We start from the raw sequence: 16,798 nt of genomic DNA on the forward strand, positions 1-16,798 counted from the left end.
CTTGCAGATAACACTGTGGATGTGCATGAGTCTTCTTGCACAGAGTTCATTTTAGGATTCAGATGTGATTAATATAGTTAGGAAATATTTAGAAAATGCATGTGCACTTCTGAATGCATTAAGTGAGCCCAATACTATAGCTCTTAAGCAAAAGGTATCTAGATGTACTTATCTCTGCTGGTTTGTTTTACATCAGAAAGCTGTATTGTTTCTGCAAAACCTCTTCATTTGCCATTTCATTGTTACATTTACTTCCCGCTCATTAAAGCTCCATCTTGCTTTCCTTACGTATGGATGACGTCTGTTGGCTTCAGTGAAAGCTAATTGCACAGGAGGCAAAAGGATTCAAATTAGGATTTACCAATATATGACCAGTGGAAAAGGAAGCATTGAAAATGAAATATTCTGATTCTTTTTAGATGCAAAGTAACTTATGAACAAAACCCATTGTGGCTGATTCTCACAAGCTTATAGCATTGTGAAAGAAAAATTAAAATGGGGAAGGCTAATTAATTTGTTAAAATCCATTGTTAATGCAGTGTTTTCAGTTCTCCTGAATGCTGCTCTCATGACATTTGGTATCTTTCTAAAGAACCATCCCAGCTGTAAACATCTTTTTTTCTTTCCTCTGAGAATCCAAACTTCCATTTAATGAAGTAAATTCCTAGCCCTCATGATTAAATGGGAAGTTTGGAAGCTGGACTTATGTGCTCTTTAGATGTTAAAGGGAAATAAATATCAGCCTGGATTCTTTTTAAAGTCCTTTTCTAAAGCTTCATGATCCTAAACTTTTTTTGAACTCTGCGACTGGATTGTTTTGGATGTGGGGAGGGGTAAGAAGGTGTGAGCTTCTTGACTTTTCATTATTTGGGATTACCAAGGAATGAGCGGCAGCATGACTGTTCTAAAACCTTTTTACTGGAAGAGACAGTATCAACTGGCGAATTGCTGCTGTATGAAATAGTAATCAAAAGATGTGACAAAAGCTACAAGCTCTCTCAACTGATTGTGGCAGGTGTTATAGCATTGTGACGTTATTGAAAAGCAGACCTTTAAAGCTGTGTCCATGGAAGCCAAGCTGCTGAGGGTCTTGTCCCATGAACAATTGTTCCCAGCAGCAGTGCTTGTGCTTGCAAAGGGCTCCGTCAACATCAGGTGATCCAGTCACGGCTTCTTGTAGGGCGAGTTCACAGGATCGGGCCCTTGAATGATACATGTAGGACTCTGGAAGACCAGCTTTTACTGCTCATATGTTTGGCAGGCAGATTTGATAATCAGTGCTGTTCTAGAACCTTACACTATCTCAGTGAATATAAATTGATGGTGTAAAGCAAATGGGCAACTGGCAGGAAGCCAAACACGGAAGGGAGAGAAGATGGTTTATTGTTGAGGGGGCAGCCCGGTGTTCTACAGCAGAGCTTTCTGTTCACAACAGCTCTGCAGAGCTGCTGAGTTCGAGTGTGGCCTCTGAAGTGTATGAAATAATAACAGTTTTATTTCTCCTGACACAAGCACGGAAGCTGTTTGCTGCCACCTCAGAACTGTTACCCTGCAATGCAAAAGTACCAACAAGGCAGGCTGGATGCAATGTTATTATAAACAGTGCTGCAGTAAACTTCAGAAAAGGCCCATTATACGGTGATAGCCTGTTTGTCAGGAGAAAAGTTCACCAATGTATATGGAAGCAGAGCTCCTCATTCGTTGGTATGTCTGCATCTATTTTGCTACACTTTTACCTTTATTTACTGTGCAGGTGTTGCTGAGAATAACCTTGGAAAACACAAAAACGCAGGAGGCCATGTACTTAGCTAGTTTCAATTGGCAGAGAAATGGTGCCGATTCAAGGTTGTTGATATTATGGTCCATTGTTTACTACTGCTTTTTAATATTTTAGGATTTTTGGGGGCTATGGAAGGAAGTGTGTTTTCTCTGTGGTTGCTGTTTTATTACTGTAAATCATTCAATGAAAGGTGCATTTAAAAGGAAACGATGAATTAATGACAGCAGGAAAAAATGAACATATGTACATGATAGAATTATATTCTATTTTAACTCTAATTTGTACTCGTATGAGCTGAGAATTTCAATGAGGCCCCAGGGAGTTTGTTACCCATTTCTTATTTTGTTTTGATCGGATGAGCACCCCTAAACCTAAAACTTCTTTGAAAATACAGCCATAATCAGTCCTTCCAGTGTCCTAATTCTTTCTGTTTGTTTGTTTAATTGTTCCAGGAATTATTCTGCACTCAGTAGAAATGCAAGTACTAATTTATGCAGTAGGAAAAAAAATATCATTAATAAATGCCTTTCTCATAAAACTGGAGGATCTTGACTACTCTCCATACTCTTAAAAATCTGATTGCTGATTGAGTTGTTTTTTCTTGTTGCAGAAACCTACTGCTATTTTCCATAAGCTCATCCCTAGGTCAGCTATGCATTTGTCCTCTCATATGACCTTGGGTCAGGCACAAGGTATCTCTAGGCCTCCCATTCTCCTCTCCATTCTCTGTTGCTTTCTTTTTCCAGGGAGTGATGTGTTAAGATTTTCATTACTTATATTCCCTAATGTCCATGACACAGTTTGAGATCCTTGTCTGTAAAGTATTTGAAATCATTTTAAGTTATTCTACATTATCTCAAGTTTTTGTAATTCTTCATCTTTATTTACTGGCAAGTTATTCAAGATAATAGATGAAAATGGCACAAGTCCTTTGTAATACTACAGAGGAAACTTTAAAACTTTTATTCTGAATTCCAACAGAATCTTAAAACCCTAAATCCCTTAAAGGAGATCTGCCATCTTCACCACTATGTGCTATCAAAAAGTGGAATAAAAGAAGAAATCAAGCTTGACTACTTCTTTTTTTTTCATTAATAAAAAATAAGCCAAATTGTTAGCATTTTGGTAAGGAAATCATTGTTTGCAGAAAGCAATTATATAACTATATAAGCCAACTGTGGCTAGAAAGCCAAGAACACAGCATATAGATTAAGATTACTCAAAACTTTTGTTCCTGCATTATTTAAAAGAGATGCAAACTGCACCATTTTAGTACTGCTTATAAGTAAAGGCCTAAATCCTGCTTCTTTACCTCCATTTGAGATACCGGGCTAAAAAACAGAGCCATAAAACACAACAGGTGTTTATATTTGGCTTTGTACCTTCTTCTTATCATGTAACAAGGTCTGTCATAGCTTTCCATGATTGCAGTTGGGATGAGTGATCTGTCTTGTCACCTTACTTTGCAGATTCAGTAGAGGCATATTCATCACAAAGATAAAAAGATAGGCTTTTCAAAGCTAAAAAAATAATTTTTAAAAGAAGTCATTATTCCTGTGGGGAATGGATTGAAGTAGAAGGCAAGATTGTAAGAGATCCATCCGTAGTTTTCAGGAAAGGTTGTTTTAAACCTCATTCAGGTGAAAAGAAAAAAAAGGATTAATTCTTTAAAATCTAGGTAGAATTCAGATTTTCAGACTTCTATTTTTCATGAATATATTTAGAGACATGTGTAAGGATGAATGTGCTGATTCACCTGCTTTTTGCTATGGAAGTCACATAGGGTAGGAACATAATATCAATTTATCTGTTTACTATTGAGATTCTTATCCAGAATATCTGAGAGCCCCCTGATTGGTGTATCTTCTTTACAATGAAAAAAAGAATCTTCTTTTCTTCAACTGTTTCTCCTTGCATGGTTTTAGTATGTTTTAGTAATATATAATTATTATACAGTTGCCATTTATTCTGAAAACTACAGGATAATCCCAGTTTTTGAACACCATGTCTGAATCTCAGTCTCCACTTAGGCAGGACACATGGTGTGAGAGACAGCTGCTAAAAACTGTGTAGCTATTACAGTGTGTCAGTTTATAAGCCGTGAAGTGTATGTACCAGCTTGCAGATTGTTGGTAGGAGTGTGGTACTTTTTATAAATATATTTTATTGATTGTAAGAAGATTTTATTAAAAAGCTACCCAGAAGGAATGGGCAGTAAAAGATCAAGTAAATTACTTGGCATTCCTTTTAGTTACTTAATCTCTTAAGGGTTTGTGGGGGCTCCACAAGCTCCCAAAACACAGATGCAGGTTAATCTCACTTAATGATAGTGGGTAGTTGTGCTCTGGACGTTCTGTGAGATGGTGATCTCAGGGGAGGGAATCCCACATCCATGGAAGGGTCAAGAGTCTTCATTTAGATCAGATTTTAAACACATTTAGATCACTAAAAATGCAGATGAGCACCCTGTCAAATTCTAAAAAGTAACTGCAAGCCTAGGTCCCACTGAAATTGGGTGAATTAACCTCCTGTTGCACTGTACTTGCCTGCATGTGTAGGTACCTAAATGTTTCTGTGGTGGCACTGATTACCTCTTACTTCTTTTCAGATTAACAGCAGCTCAGGGCACTGACCACATAGCAAAACAGTATACCCTTCTGAGGAAAACACTTTGGATCAAGGCCTTCTCATGTGTAAATGTTACACATTCCTTTAACATTTTCCTAGTAAATATTTTTAAAACATTACAGATTTATGACAGATGTTGCTATCTATTCTCTCCTAAGCATATATGTACCAGGCTGTGTGTGTGTATGTGTTTTCATGCTCTTTCCTTTTTAAGCCTGTGGAAACAGTCATGCTGTGCTCAGTGGTAGTGGTAGGCAGAACATTGACACATAGCGTATACTGTTATACCTAAAACTACTGGCAACTTGTGGAAATAAAAAGATAAATGGGGAAAAAAATACAAACACCACCTTGCAGAGCTACTCCTTTTCCCACGTTTTTCCTCTCACACCATATACCTGAGCTGCTCTTCAGAAACAGATTAATTTAAATGTAACCATAATCGTAGCATATTAAATGAGGCACATGCACTAATAAGTGCTTTCAAATCAGACATAATGCTTTTTTCAGAGACCTTTATTCTTTTTAGACCCATGTACTATTGCCCCTTTTCCAAGACTACTTAAATCAGAGCCCTTCACCCCACCCCCCAAACCTTAAGAGCACATCACTTCTAAACCTCATAACAGTGACAACTAGCTTGATTTTTTTCAGTATTGGCTACTAATATTCCCTTCTTATGTTCTATTAGCTCTTAAAAGCTGTTTAATCAATGCTTGTTGACTCAAAGAGACATGGCTTCAGGTCTTCCTTCTACCAGGAATTTAAAAATCGTGTACAGAATTTGCCAGTGGAGAAATAACCAACTTGTGTGAGACCCAGAGGCAGAACAAAAGGACTCTCTAGGAAGAAGATATCATACAGTCTTCTCTTCTGGCCTCACTGGGAAAACAAAAAAACTAATTCTACATATACTTTGGAAAGTGGATATTCTTTGAAGAACCAAGCTAAACTTTCTCATTGCAGAATTTTCTTTTGAAAGTGTTTCTAAATCTGTGTGAATTCAGGACTTAGAGTTTGTCTTTGAGATTTTAAGTTCAGACTTAGTGTTAGACTTAGCCTGTAACACAGCAGTTCCATGTAGTTGCCACGTGGAAACATGAATTGCAGCACTGCACCCTAAAGTCTTACAAACTCTGCCAAAACTCAAATAAATTCTTCAACAAATCTAGTCTAAACTATTAATTGTTCAGGGGTTTGTTATTAATGTGATGTCTTTGTACTGCAAAAGCTGTTGCAACTATTGCATTTGCAAATTCAGTATATGTGTGTGTGTGTATAAAACCAGCTAAGTACAAATTAAACTATGAACATTAAAAATTAAAACAGAATTCCTTATTTTGTGATGGCTAGTTTTCCTTCCTTTTAGTAGGTCATGAATGTTTTCTGGCAAGATATGTCACTAGCTTATAACTTCATTAAGCTGCAGACCATACCTTACCCTTTCACTAGATCCCTGAAAAGAACTTTTGTGTGTGCCAAACAGATATCCACTTGGTCTGTGGCTCTTGAAAGGTAAATTGCCAAGTTCCAGCAAGCAAATTAAGAGGTGCAATGAGAGCTAGCTGTTGCATTCTATCAAATCCTGCTACTGAATGTGTTGAAAAGCTTGCCCAGAGCCATGGCCTCACATATTTATGGTATGAATGGGAGACTCTTGGAGCTATGTATTGCCATAGTTCCCATTTCTTTTGTAATAAACTAGCTCAGCAGATGTAGCTTAGGTAAAAGGAAATTCAAAGTCTCCTACTTAGAGAATAACCAAAACAAAGTTCTCTCTCTGGTCCTCTGTCTCCAAGCCAGCCTCAGAGCCAGACCTTACTTGTACTGATCAGTGTTTTATTCTGTGTATAACCCAATGAAACTCAAAGGATTCTCACATGGAAGAAAGTGCTGCTTAATGGCACAGTGTAAGTATTACTTCCAGGATATGGTACCAAATGTATATATATATTAAAAAAATCTTTTAGTTCCTAACTCAACAAAGATTAAATCACAGTATTAATTTTCCAAGTCAGTTGCATCATTTCTTGGATTGTAAGTTTTGATGCTGAAGAAATCAGTTTTGAGTAGCTTAGTTTTTCCTTGATGCTGTATTGCAGGTTTTGCAGTACCAGTACCTAATTCACATCAAATGCAGAGTACACAGTCTACAGGCTTCAGAGTAGTTAGTGTAACATTTGTGATGTTATTGGCTCTGCCTATTTTACCTGTGTGTTAAAGTAAGAAATATAACATGGACTATTTAACTTTGTTGATTTTATTTAGCCTGGTGTGTGCAGATTAACTCTGTATTAAAGTAGAAGCAGCAAAAGTTGAGCGTGAGAACTGTAAATTAAACTAAAGACTTCTAACAGAGCTTACTATGATCCAGCAAGGTGATGGTGAGGGAGATAATGATAAATGTTCCTGTGCCTGCTGATACTTTCACTCATGTATTATATCAAGATATTTCAGAAGATATCAGTTACTTCCTTCTGCATCATTTTTTTTGCAATTTTCATCACAGCATCTGCATCTCAAGAAACAATGGCTTTCTATATTAATTGGTAAAGGCAAATAAATTTACAATCCAGTTCCCATTGAAGTCTGCAGAGAACTTCTATTGCTTTTGTGGGGTTGTAGGTTGGCCCTTTAGCATACCTTTCATGCCTAACAGTGCATGAATCTTTTGTATTTCTAGCTTTATCTGATATTGTTGCCTAACTCAATTACATATGAAAGTAAGAAGAGTCTCCTCACTAGTCAGCTTAACCCACCACTTGTTGTTACTTGTTTATGAGACATTTTTCTACTTTATAGTCTTTAATCTGAAATTATATCAAGTATTGTAATAAAACTGAAAGAGATAATATCTATTCCTCTGCTCTGGTGACAACATTATTTGACAACACTAGCAAGTTAATTAAGAAAGACTTTGCTGTCATAAATCCATGTTGCCTTCCTCATTAAATTAGGCTTTTCAGTCTATTGCTAAAGTTCTGAAAAGTGTTCTGGACATTCAGCAATGTACAGTTCACTAAATATTCCATAATGTTATGTACCTTTTTACAGGACAGAGAAGTATTTAACACTCATATTTATTCTGAGTTTCACGTGTTTATATCTGATTAATTTTTAATCTTCCTTTCCTTTGAAATCTTTTAAGAAAATGTTTCTTTTCCTTGGGTATTTAAAGTACCTAATCTTTTCACAGCCATGTTAATTCTCGTCTATGTTATAGAATCCCTTTTCTGTGATTCCTTGCATCTCTGATTCATTCAGTTCTCTATTCTAACAGAAGTCAGCTACTGAATGAATACACTAGTTCCTTGTCAATTATCATTTATAGTGGACATGGATTTTTTCTCCTATCAGTTGCAAATCCTGTCCATAGAGCTAAAAAAAAAAAAAAAAAAAAAAAAAAAGACAAGAAACTGAGCTTTATATTTGAGTTTGTGAACCCTGTATTCTTTCATGATGAATTTGTAAACAATTTTCTGTAAAAATTTGGTTTATGGCAATCAAACAAGAACCAGGACTAGAAGAACAGATAGAGGTTCAAATTCAATTAAATCGGCCCTGTAGGAACTGATTCCCTGGGTGTATTGTAAGGCAGGGCACTGGGATTGTTTGTGACCAGATTTGTGAAAATCCTTGTGTGATCCTGAAACACACAATCTGAGGTTCTTCAGCTTATCCAATCTTGAAAAAAGGACTAGTCAGGGAGATGGCTGAACCTTAAAAGACAGTTATAACTGTACTGTGTGGGTACCACTCTTTAGTATTTAATGTTGGTTCCATTCCTAAACGTGTCCCTATGACTCACAAATTCCTACTCCAAATTGGAATGGCTAGTAAAAAGATTTTATATAAATGATCATCTGCTTCTGTCATAAAAATAGTCTAGGTGATCCTGAAACAAAAATCATAGAGATGAATACATCCAAAATTGGAGAACTGTCACATACCTGGATCTAATATTCACAACAGTTCCTTTTTTGGACTACCTTAACTAAAATCAGTGACTATATATAGTTAAGAATGAATATTTCCATCCAAATTTCACTGATCGGACTGATCTTTAGTATAAATAAAATTTTTTATAAGCCTGCCAACAGATGAAGGTTCATATTTAGGAGAAGAAAAATCCAGGGCTCAATAGACAGGGGTTTTTTTTGTTATACCACTATAAAGGACCCAGCTCTGTGTCTTGATATTGATGAAAGGGACACTGTTTTTAGTAGTGCTGATTATTTTCTTGGCTTGCATCAAGTAAGGTGTTCTCACCCCCAATCATTGCTCTTTCTCTCTCTTGAGGGATTAATAAAACCGATCTTGATGAGACATTTCATTCTAAATAAGACAGAGAACTATTTAAAGGTATTATTTCTGTTTCATAGCTTAGTTCTGCTCATCACTTCACGATCTTCTCAATAACGATTTTTACTTCAGCATTTACAGTAATTTTTTTTCCTTCATTGCTTTTGAGACTACCATTCTGATCTGTTAGTGGTTTGAAAAAACTGTCTCTGTGTTGGCTTCATTACAAATTTTGGTCTTCAATGACTGTCTTTAATTTTAGTCTCTGTTGGGGAATATCAATATATTCTACAGATGAATTCCATGTTATCTTTTCAGTCTTTTTCTACAACAGTTGTAAAATATTATAGAAAAATCTTCAATATTTGTCTGTAATGCAGATTTTGTATTTCGGAAGATTAAAGTAACATTTCCATATGCTTAACCAAAGGTTAAGTTTCTCAAATTAGGCTCCAGATCAAATTCTAAGGAAGATAATGGCAAAACTCTCACTGACTCAATGGAAATAGGATTTTATATCCAACCGTCTAGGAGATATCATAGAATATCTAGGAGAAGAAAATCACTGTAATACTGCTTGGTTTTATTACTAGGAATTGTGCTTTATACCTGGAGAGTGACCTGAAAAGCATTTTTCCAATATGACTGTTCCTCCTTGCAATACTTCCTCATTATCTAAAATGCATTTTACTTTTTTTTTTCTATCATTTCATCTCTTCCATAGCTAATAAATTTACCTATTTTTAATCTATGGGCAAAATTTAAGTCTAACTTTGAGCCTATTTCTTTTCTGTAATTCATCCTGTTACACAACCGCAACAGAATTATTTCCAGTTATCACAACTAACTTTATAGTTCTCTTGAGTAGCAACCTTGATGTTTTCCTATAGAGCACTAGTTGCTGCATTTTCTTTTCTCCCTTTTTTTTTTTAAATTAGTTGCTAACGAAAAAGTACACCATTGAATTTCCTTCCATCCTTTTCAGATATTCTTCCATTTTCTTCATAGATTCTTTTCTCCATCCCTTATGTCAGACCATCCCATTATTCATCCTACTTTCAGGGAACTCACTACCTGAAAATTCTAAATGTAAAGACCAGAGCTAAAATTACTATTTGTTATAATAATCAAAACACTGAAGTTTTGATAGCTTTGCTGGAAATTGAGACAACGGTAATATATTTACATTTTCACTAGAAACCCTATTTCTTCCCAGAAAATAGAGACAAATTGTATTTGATAAGTGAAAATGCTCATTTTCACCCTTCCTGTCCATGTGAACACTCACTGTTTTCAAAATCACTGTACAGGCCAATCATCATCCTTTTAATTTACTTGAAAGAAAACTTTCAGGGGGAAAAAATGAAGTCTTTTTCTTCTTACAGTACTGGAGAATGTGGTTCTCTGTCATTGTCCTGTTTCCAATATAATTTTTTTTTTTACCACAATACTGCATGTTTTTACTTTATTAATCATCCTTCTTCCCTTCCCTAGAACATCTATTTTTTTCCGATAAATGTGCTTCACAAGCTTTCATTCTGCAATCCACACAGGTAGTCATCTTTCTTTTTTGTTGTCTCTAAAAGCAGTCATATGTCATCAGCCGCTCTCTCATGTATATTGAACTTCCTTAGCACATCAGCTTGTCTTTGAATGTGCTACCTGATGTCTTTAAAGTGTCAAGACATAGAAAAGTGGGTCCTCCTGGTCCTTTGTTCATCAGACCAGCAAGAGTCAGAAGTTTGGTAGAGATGGATTATTAGGCCCTTAGGCCATATCTATTCTAGCTTTGCTTTTTAATTTCTTCTTGTTTCAGCTCAACTAGCAGAATATGGTTCAAATCAACTCTATGCTATCCGGCAGTAAGTATGGCTATCCTTTATCAAATAAGAAAGCGCTGGGGCTATTGAGTGCTGGTATGTTTGGTGTTAGATCAGCCACATAAGTCTGATTGTCCAGTTCAGTCTCTCTATCCAGGTGCTTTATTTAGTGCTCATCATTTTTATCATGAGTGGTCTTCTCTAGGAGTTAACAGACATAACAGCATTCTCCTCAAAATGTTAGCACCAGTGCTTGAGAACCACTACATGGCAGGATATATGTGCATAACAGAGAAGGATGTCTATTCTAGGAGAGCTAGATTGAACAGGTAAGCTTTAATGAAACTTTGAAAAGCTTCTGATTCAGGAGATAGTCTTTTCTAAAAGCATGTTTACTACTCCTGGTTCTGCAGTTCTGTATGTGCAGGTTTCTCTTCATTTTGAGTGGCATTATATAGCTGAGATCAAGAAGGTTATGATGTAATGAGTTGAGTGATATCTTAGGTAGGTAGGACCACAGTTTAAATGGAGCCCCTACCAATGCATAGTCTGTCAAGGGAATATGCTCATAGCACTTTCTGTTGTTGTTGAATTTTGAAACATCTGGAATGTAAGTGATTTCTCTCCTTCCTAAATGAGTTGCAGTCATCACATAGAATCAGAAGTGTATCCATTTTGGAACTCAGTCTTGTGTCTTAAAGCCTGATCATTTGTAGATAGACAACTTGTTTTGCTGCTCTGGTATTTGGCCATCCGGTAGCATTGAAGAGTTCTTGAGACACCCATGGTTACCTGGGCAATAAAGTGATGAGATATGCTCAGTAGAATGGGAAGGTAGAGGTGGTGAGATTTTCAAAGCTCTTTCCTTTTTTATGAGCATTAACTAGTTTGTTACTGGGATTGATACTTAAACAGACAATTAAGGAATGCTTTTAATAGACTGAGAGAAGTTATAGGATGTCAGTGTATTCTTTAATCCTGCCATTTGTAACAAGCTGTAGCATTTTGTACACATTATGCATTTTAAGGGTGAATAATTCAGATTCTTTCACCTCCTGACCAGAAACTCCCTTCTGTGTTCCTTCCTCTGAATTGACCTTTCTAAACAAGAAAATAAACTCATCTTAAATGAAATTTTATAACCTGTACCTCAGTCTGGGTAAAATGATTACCTATATATACATAAACTGATAAACCTAAAACCAAATACAACTATACTGGGCATAGATGGCACTGTTTGTTATAATTTAATTTATTACAAGCAAATTGACAACAATCATATGGGAAAAAATGCTTGAAAATCACGCAGGACAACAGTGAAGAGCCATAATTAAACAGCTTAAAATCTTGTTTTCACATTTGTGATGCATTTGGCAGGGTTTTGGGTATGAAATCATGATCTTTAGATATTAAGAGAAAAAGGATCCCTGTCATATACTTCTCCGATACATACTTGTGTATTTAAGGGTGTAATGACACCACCCTGCAAGAGATTCAGAAAGCAAGTAAAGCTGTGGCCTGTACCCTTAATTCATCTCAGATAGTTCTACACTGGTGAAGTGATCCATCATCTTTACCTTACTGGAGCAGTGTGTTCCCCCAAGAAAGTTTAGCCACTGCAGGAGTGACTGGACTGACATCGCCTGGCATCCAGCAGTGTACAGACTGAACTATAGTTTTTAGTTAGAGAATATGGAAACTGACAACAAATTATTACTTGTGGTCTTTTTCCAGTTTTCAAGTGCAAACATAGCAAAGTTTATTTTAAATCTGAGCCAGTCAGACATTTAGTAAAATAGATCAAAGAAGAAATGAAGGCCTCCCATGCTTATTATTTCAATATGGTGTCTGTTCTAATAAAGTGTAAGAATGCCTGTGATAGAATAACTAGTAGGAATTTTCTAGTTCTGTAGTTTAGCCTTAAATATATACATATATTTGTAAATTAATCAGAAACATATTGTCGTGGTTTCAGTTCCTTGGAAAGCTGATTGTTTTCAATCCTTTCTTTAATCTGAGAAATATGGTGGCAGTCTGCCAGCACACTTTCAGATAAACAGTCCACTTCACATTTAAAAGCCACAGAATCACTGACGTTGAAGGAGGAGGGGATTGGAAAATCAACAGTACACAACACCAGTTCTCTCTCTCCCCCAAAATGTAGAACATGATTTAAATAAGTTAGAATTGTTGTGCTATTGTCCTTGACTTTTAATTAGAAATAATAAAAGCCATCTGTGCAAGGTGAGTTTTGATAAGATCTCGGCTTTTAAGTGTTTGTTGATCTTGTGTGTACCAATTTTCAAATGTCTTAATAGCTCCAGGATGGCTATCACACTGAGTAGGCTCACTGATTTCCGTCATTCTCTGTGCTGTTGAATGCAATTTGCTTTATGTGTGGTTATATTTTGACTGAATTTTTAAAAATATACTATTCCTTGCAGTACAATAAATATTTAAGTGAATGGAACTGTTTCCATTTGGAGGAGGTGTGTTTTTTGTTGGTTTGGGGGGGTTTTTTTGTTTGTTTTTTTCTTTTTTTTTACAAAACCAGCACCTCACAGTTTGGGATTAAGCACAGTTAAAGGGAGAAGTTGTTTTACATGAATTGCATACTGGACAGCATTTCTGTGGCTGCTTTGCAACGATAGGATTTTCTACAGTCTCATTTTACTCATTTTGGGGGATCAACATTCAGGACAGAAAATTTGCCCCCCAAAACCAAAAGAACACACAGAAGTGATTGTCTCAAAGCCTGGAAATGGAAGGCAGGATTTCTTTTCTTTCAACCTGTGTTTTCAGTCAATTAAAATTTGTACTCAGGGCTTTTCGGTTTGAAGCCACCTCTGTGTCTGTGATGAGCAATCCTTCTTGTTTGTGCAGTCATTCATTATCTCCATTACCAAGAGGAGAATAGAGGACAATTACATTGTTTGGACGAATCAGAGTGTTAGGAGGAGTATTTATCATGGTGGCAGAGTGCAGCACCTGACAGCGCACGATTGATGGCCAGGAATGAGTGTGAGTGGCCAAAGCAGCCTCATGTGATGCAAATTACTGACTGTGGATTCCAATTTATCCTGTTCATTTTTCTTGCCTTTGCTGAAGACTATTAGTGGTTTTTGAAGCAGTGAAGGGGTCATTACTAATGTGGGCTAGAAGCAGGAGGGGGAAGGAGGGGAAAAACCTTCTGTAATTACACAGCCTTCAAGAAAAGGCTGCAGGCCTAGCCAAAAAAGTGTCAACACTTAGCAATCAGAAAAAATTATTTCATTTTATCCTTAACTCATATTAATTCAACATTATCATCTTTCTTTGTTAATATTTGTAGAATATTAAAAGCTTGACTTCTATATTAATACAGATCTCTTTAACCCTTTTTGCTGTGAAGTGATGTTGCTTTGCTAAATGTCAATTCATCAGTGGCATTAAACAGTGTCTGCTTTTAGATATGTAGATAATGGAAAATTAAATATTCAGCCTTCTTAAGAAACTAATTCCAGATGACTGATTATTTGTATCTTTTACAGAATAGTAGGTAGGGCATTGCAAGCATATGAGAACAAATTTACTGAAGTAGAGGTATTAGAGATTTCTGAATCACAATGTAATCTCAATCAGGAGAAAATCAGTTTGATTTGGGGTGTTTAGGTGTTATGATCTGTAAACAGCATCAAAAAACCCTGAAAGTTTCATTTTGCTGTATAATGAATGATGTGCATTTAAAACATATGCATATTTAATTTAATGCCTATTCAAACCATACTTAGGCAGCTCTCTGGGGGTTATATGTGAATTACTGATCTCCAAAAGCTTCTCCTGCCTATCACAAAGGAGCATATTGATTATGTGCATAGTAGGTATATAAGGTTTCCCTAAAAATTCTTTGTGAAGGAAAGGGAGAGGCAAACAGCCAGACAGGAAATGTTTAATTCTGTTAATTTTTTTCATCTGAAAGTTAAACTTGAAGCCATGAACTGTGATTTCCATCACCCCCCCCCCGCCCCCCCCCCCCCCCCCAGTCATAGGTAAGCATCAAGTAATCCACTCCTTGTCCCATAAATCTTCAACATATATATTGGCAATAAACCGTAGAGTAATTGAATTGGTTGTCATGACTCCTAAGAACCAGTCCTGAACATATTGTTCCTACAAGTTTAAACTCCATGCAGTCAGTATCTTCTGTTCAGCTAAATACGTACTGGCACAACTCTGTCCTTGACTGCAGAGAAAGATAAAAATGCCAAAGCAGAGGGGGCCAGTATTTGGGGTTTTTTCCCCAGGTATCATTTTCCTGGTTTCTGTGTAAAAACAACACAGACAAATATCAACGACACAGTGGTTCTCTGGTAATGATAGATTTACAGTTTTCTACTTTATTATTTTTAAAATCTGACATATGAGTTCACGAAATAAGAAATCTATAGTGGTACATTTACATATATGGCATACTGTTTCATTATATATCTTTTTATCTCTTGTATGTATGTTTCAGCTTCACAGTAAATTGCAGGAGGATCTAGGTAGCTAGAATCACTCGGTCAGCTAAGATTTTTCAGCATTTGTCATGAGCTTTTATCTTTTTAAAATTCACCTAGCTTTAAAACAAGAAATGATAGCAAACCTTAAGGATGCAAACACACATAAGATGGTATCATTCTGCTAGTGCATCTTTCTTAACTTCTGATTTATCTTTTAAAACGTTTCTTTCTATTAGCATCCATATCCTTCAGAGGAGCAGAAGAAACAGTTAGCCCAAGACACAGGACTTACAATTCTACAAGTAAACAACTGGTAAGTGACTCTACAATCAATATCTTTACTCCCATGTCTAAACTGCAATTTCTAAATAATTGTTTTCTGTTTTCATTTCTTAACCAAATGCAATTGACAAGGAAAATTCCTGTGTTTGTTCTTTTTGGGTATGGAAGTAGCACTTACAGAACGGTAAGGCAAACATAGGTAAATTGTTTTTCAAGATCATTCTCTTTCCACTTTCAGTCTCCAACTGAGCCTTGGGTTCTATTCAGGTCTTTCCCATTGAATATACCTGAAAAGCTGTATAGTTTTGCACAGCCTTAGTATTTAGGTTATCAGAGCAGTAATGGTTGGCTTTGTTTAGATTTTGAGTGTTGATTTAGATACAGGCATTTTAATATCTCATAATAGGAATTTATTCACTTTGATATTTAGTAGCATGGTGGGGAGAAGACTTCCCCATTTTCCACTTTCTGATATGTTAGATTATTGTTATGGTGGTGTGTGAACCATCCATCCTTTGTACATGGCTTAGCATAGAACCGAAGAAAAGGGGGGTAGCAGATTAAATAAAATGATCATAGTGGCCAAGAAATGATATAGGAATTACTTATCAAAATACTGGCCCAGGTTTTATCAGCAGCTTAATTTTGTTCAGTACATTCTCGGGGTGATGTTCAGATTAATTGAACTGACAGTTCTCTTTCAAAATTCAGGGAAAGTATTTGCACGGATTTCAGGCCTTATACAAACTTAATTACATGGAACTCTATTTTATCATTCTAATTCCATGTAGCAGAGGTTGTATTTACAAATGAGAAGTCTCTGCCTTTATTCACAGCTTTCCTTAATATATTTATCAAAGCAGGTTCATTTACAAAGTGCTCTATCTGTGGGATACAGGCAGGCAGACATTAACAAAGCTTTTAGGTTTATCAGGCTCGCTGCCTGATGAGCTACCCGAGGGTCAATTGATTTTGTGGTTCTGTGATTCATTTTTTTCTCATTTTTCTAGGATCACAATGAGAGACATGCTTGGAGAATTAGCCAGTTTGTCTGCCTTATCTGTCAGCCAATTTTTTTTTTTCCCAGGGAAGTCAAGCTACTTAAATTGGCCACAGGAACTGCCGTTATCTGACTTTAATGCACCCTATAGTGTGGATAGCATTTCAATTATACCAGTAACCAAAGCTTAGCTGCAGCCCTTTTCATGCCTAGTGCTGTACAGAAAGTGATGTGCCTACCTACAGAAGCAGAAAATTGAGTTGCCTTGCTTCTGTCAGGGTGATTAATGCAGAAATAAACTGCTAACCTGAAAAGAAAGGCAGAAAGGAAGGATATACAATACAGAGACTTGAATTCACTTTAATTCTCTCCCGAAGATTGGAACCAAGTACATTTAAAGATACCCTTTGGACTGAAAATGCGGAGTCTAGGCTTTAATCTCAGGAAGAGGAGAAGTGTGTCTTTGTTTTGACTTGTGCTGTACATTATAAACACATATATGCAA

The 16,798-nt window shown here is 36.2% G+C and overlaps 1 protein-coding gene across 10 annotated transcripts in view; it reads left to right on the top strand.

The window, feature by feature from the left end:
• The window catches only part of MEIS2 (Meis homeobox 2), a 176,299-nt gene that overhangs the window by 97,550 nt on the left and 61,951 nt on the right, over positions 1–16,798 (top strand). For all 10 annotated transcript variants that reach the window (XR_009818958.1, XM_061998659.1, XM_061998661.1 and 7 more), the window contains one exon: positions 15,248–15,324. Coding sequence is in view for 9 of the 10 variants with exons in the window: in XM_061998659.1 (XP_061854643.1) it covers positions 15,248–15,324 (77 nt within the window). In the remaining variant the exon portion in view is untranslated. The remainder of the gene's footprint in view (positions 1–15,247; positions 15,325–16,798) is intronic.

Source organism: Colius striatus, chromosome 6 (genome assembly GCF_028858725.1).
Source record: "Colius striatus isolate bColStr4 chromosome 6, bColStr4.1.hap1, whole genome shotgun sequence".
Taxonomy (NCBI): Eukaryota; Metazoa; Chordata; class Aves; order Coliiformes; family Coliidae; genus Colius; species Colius striatus.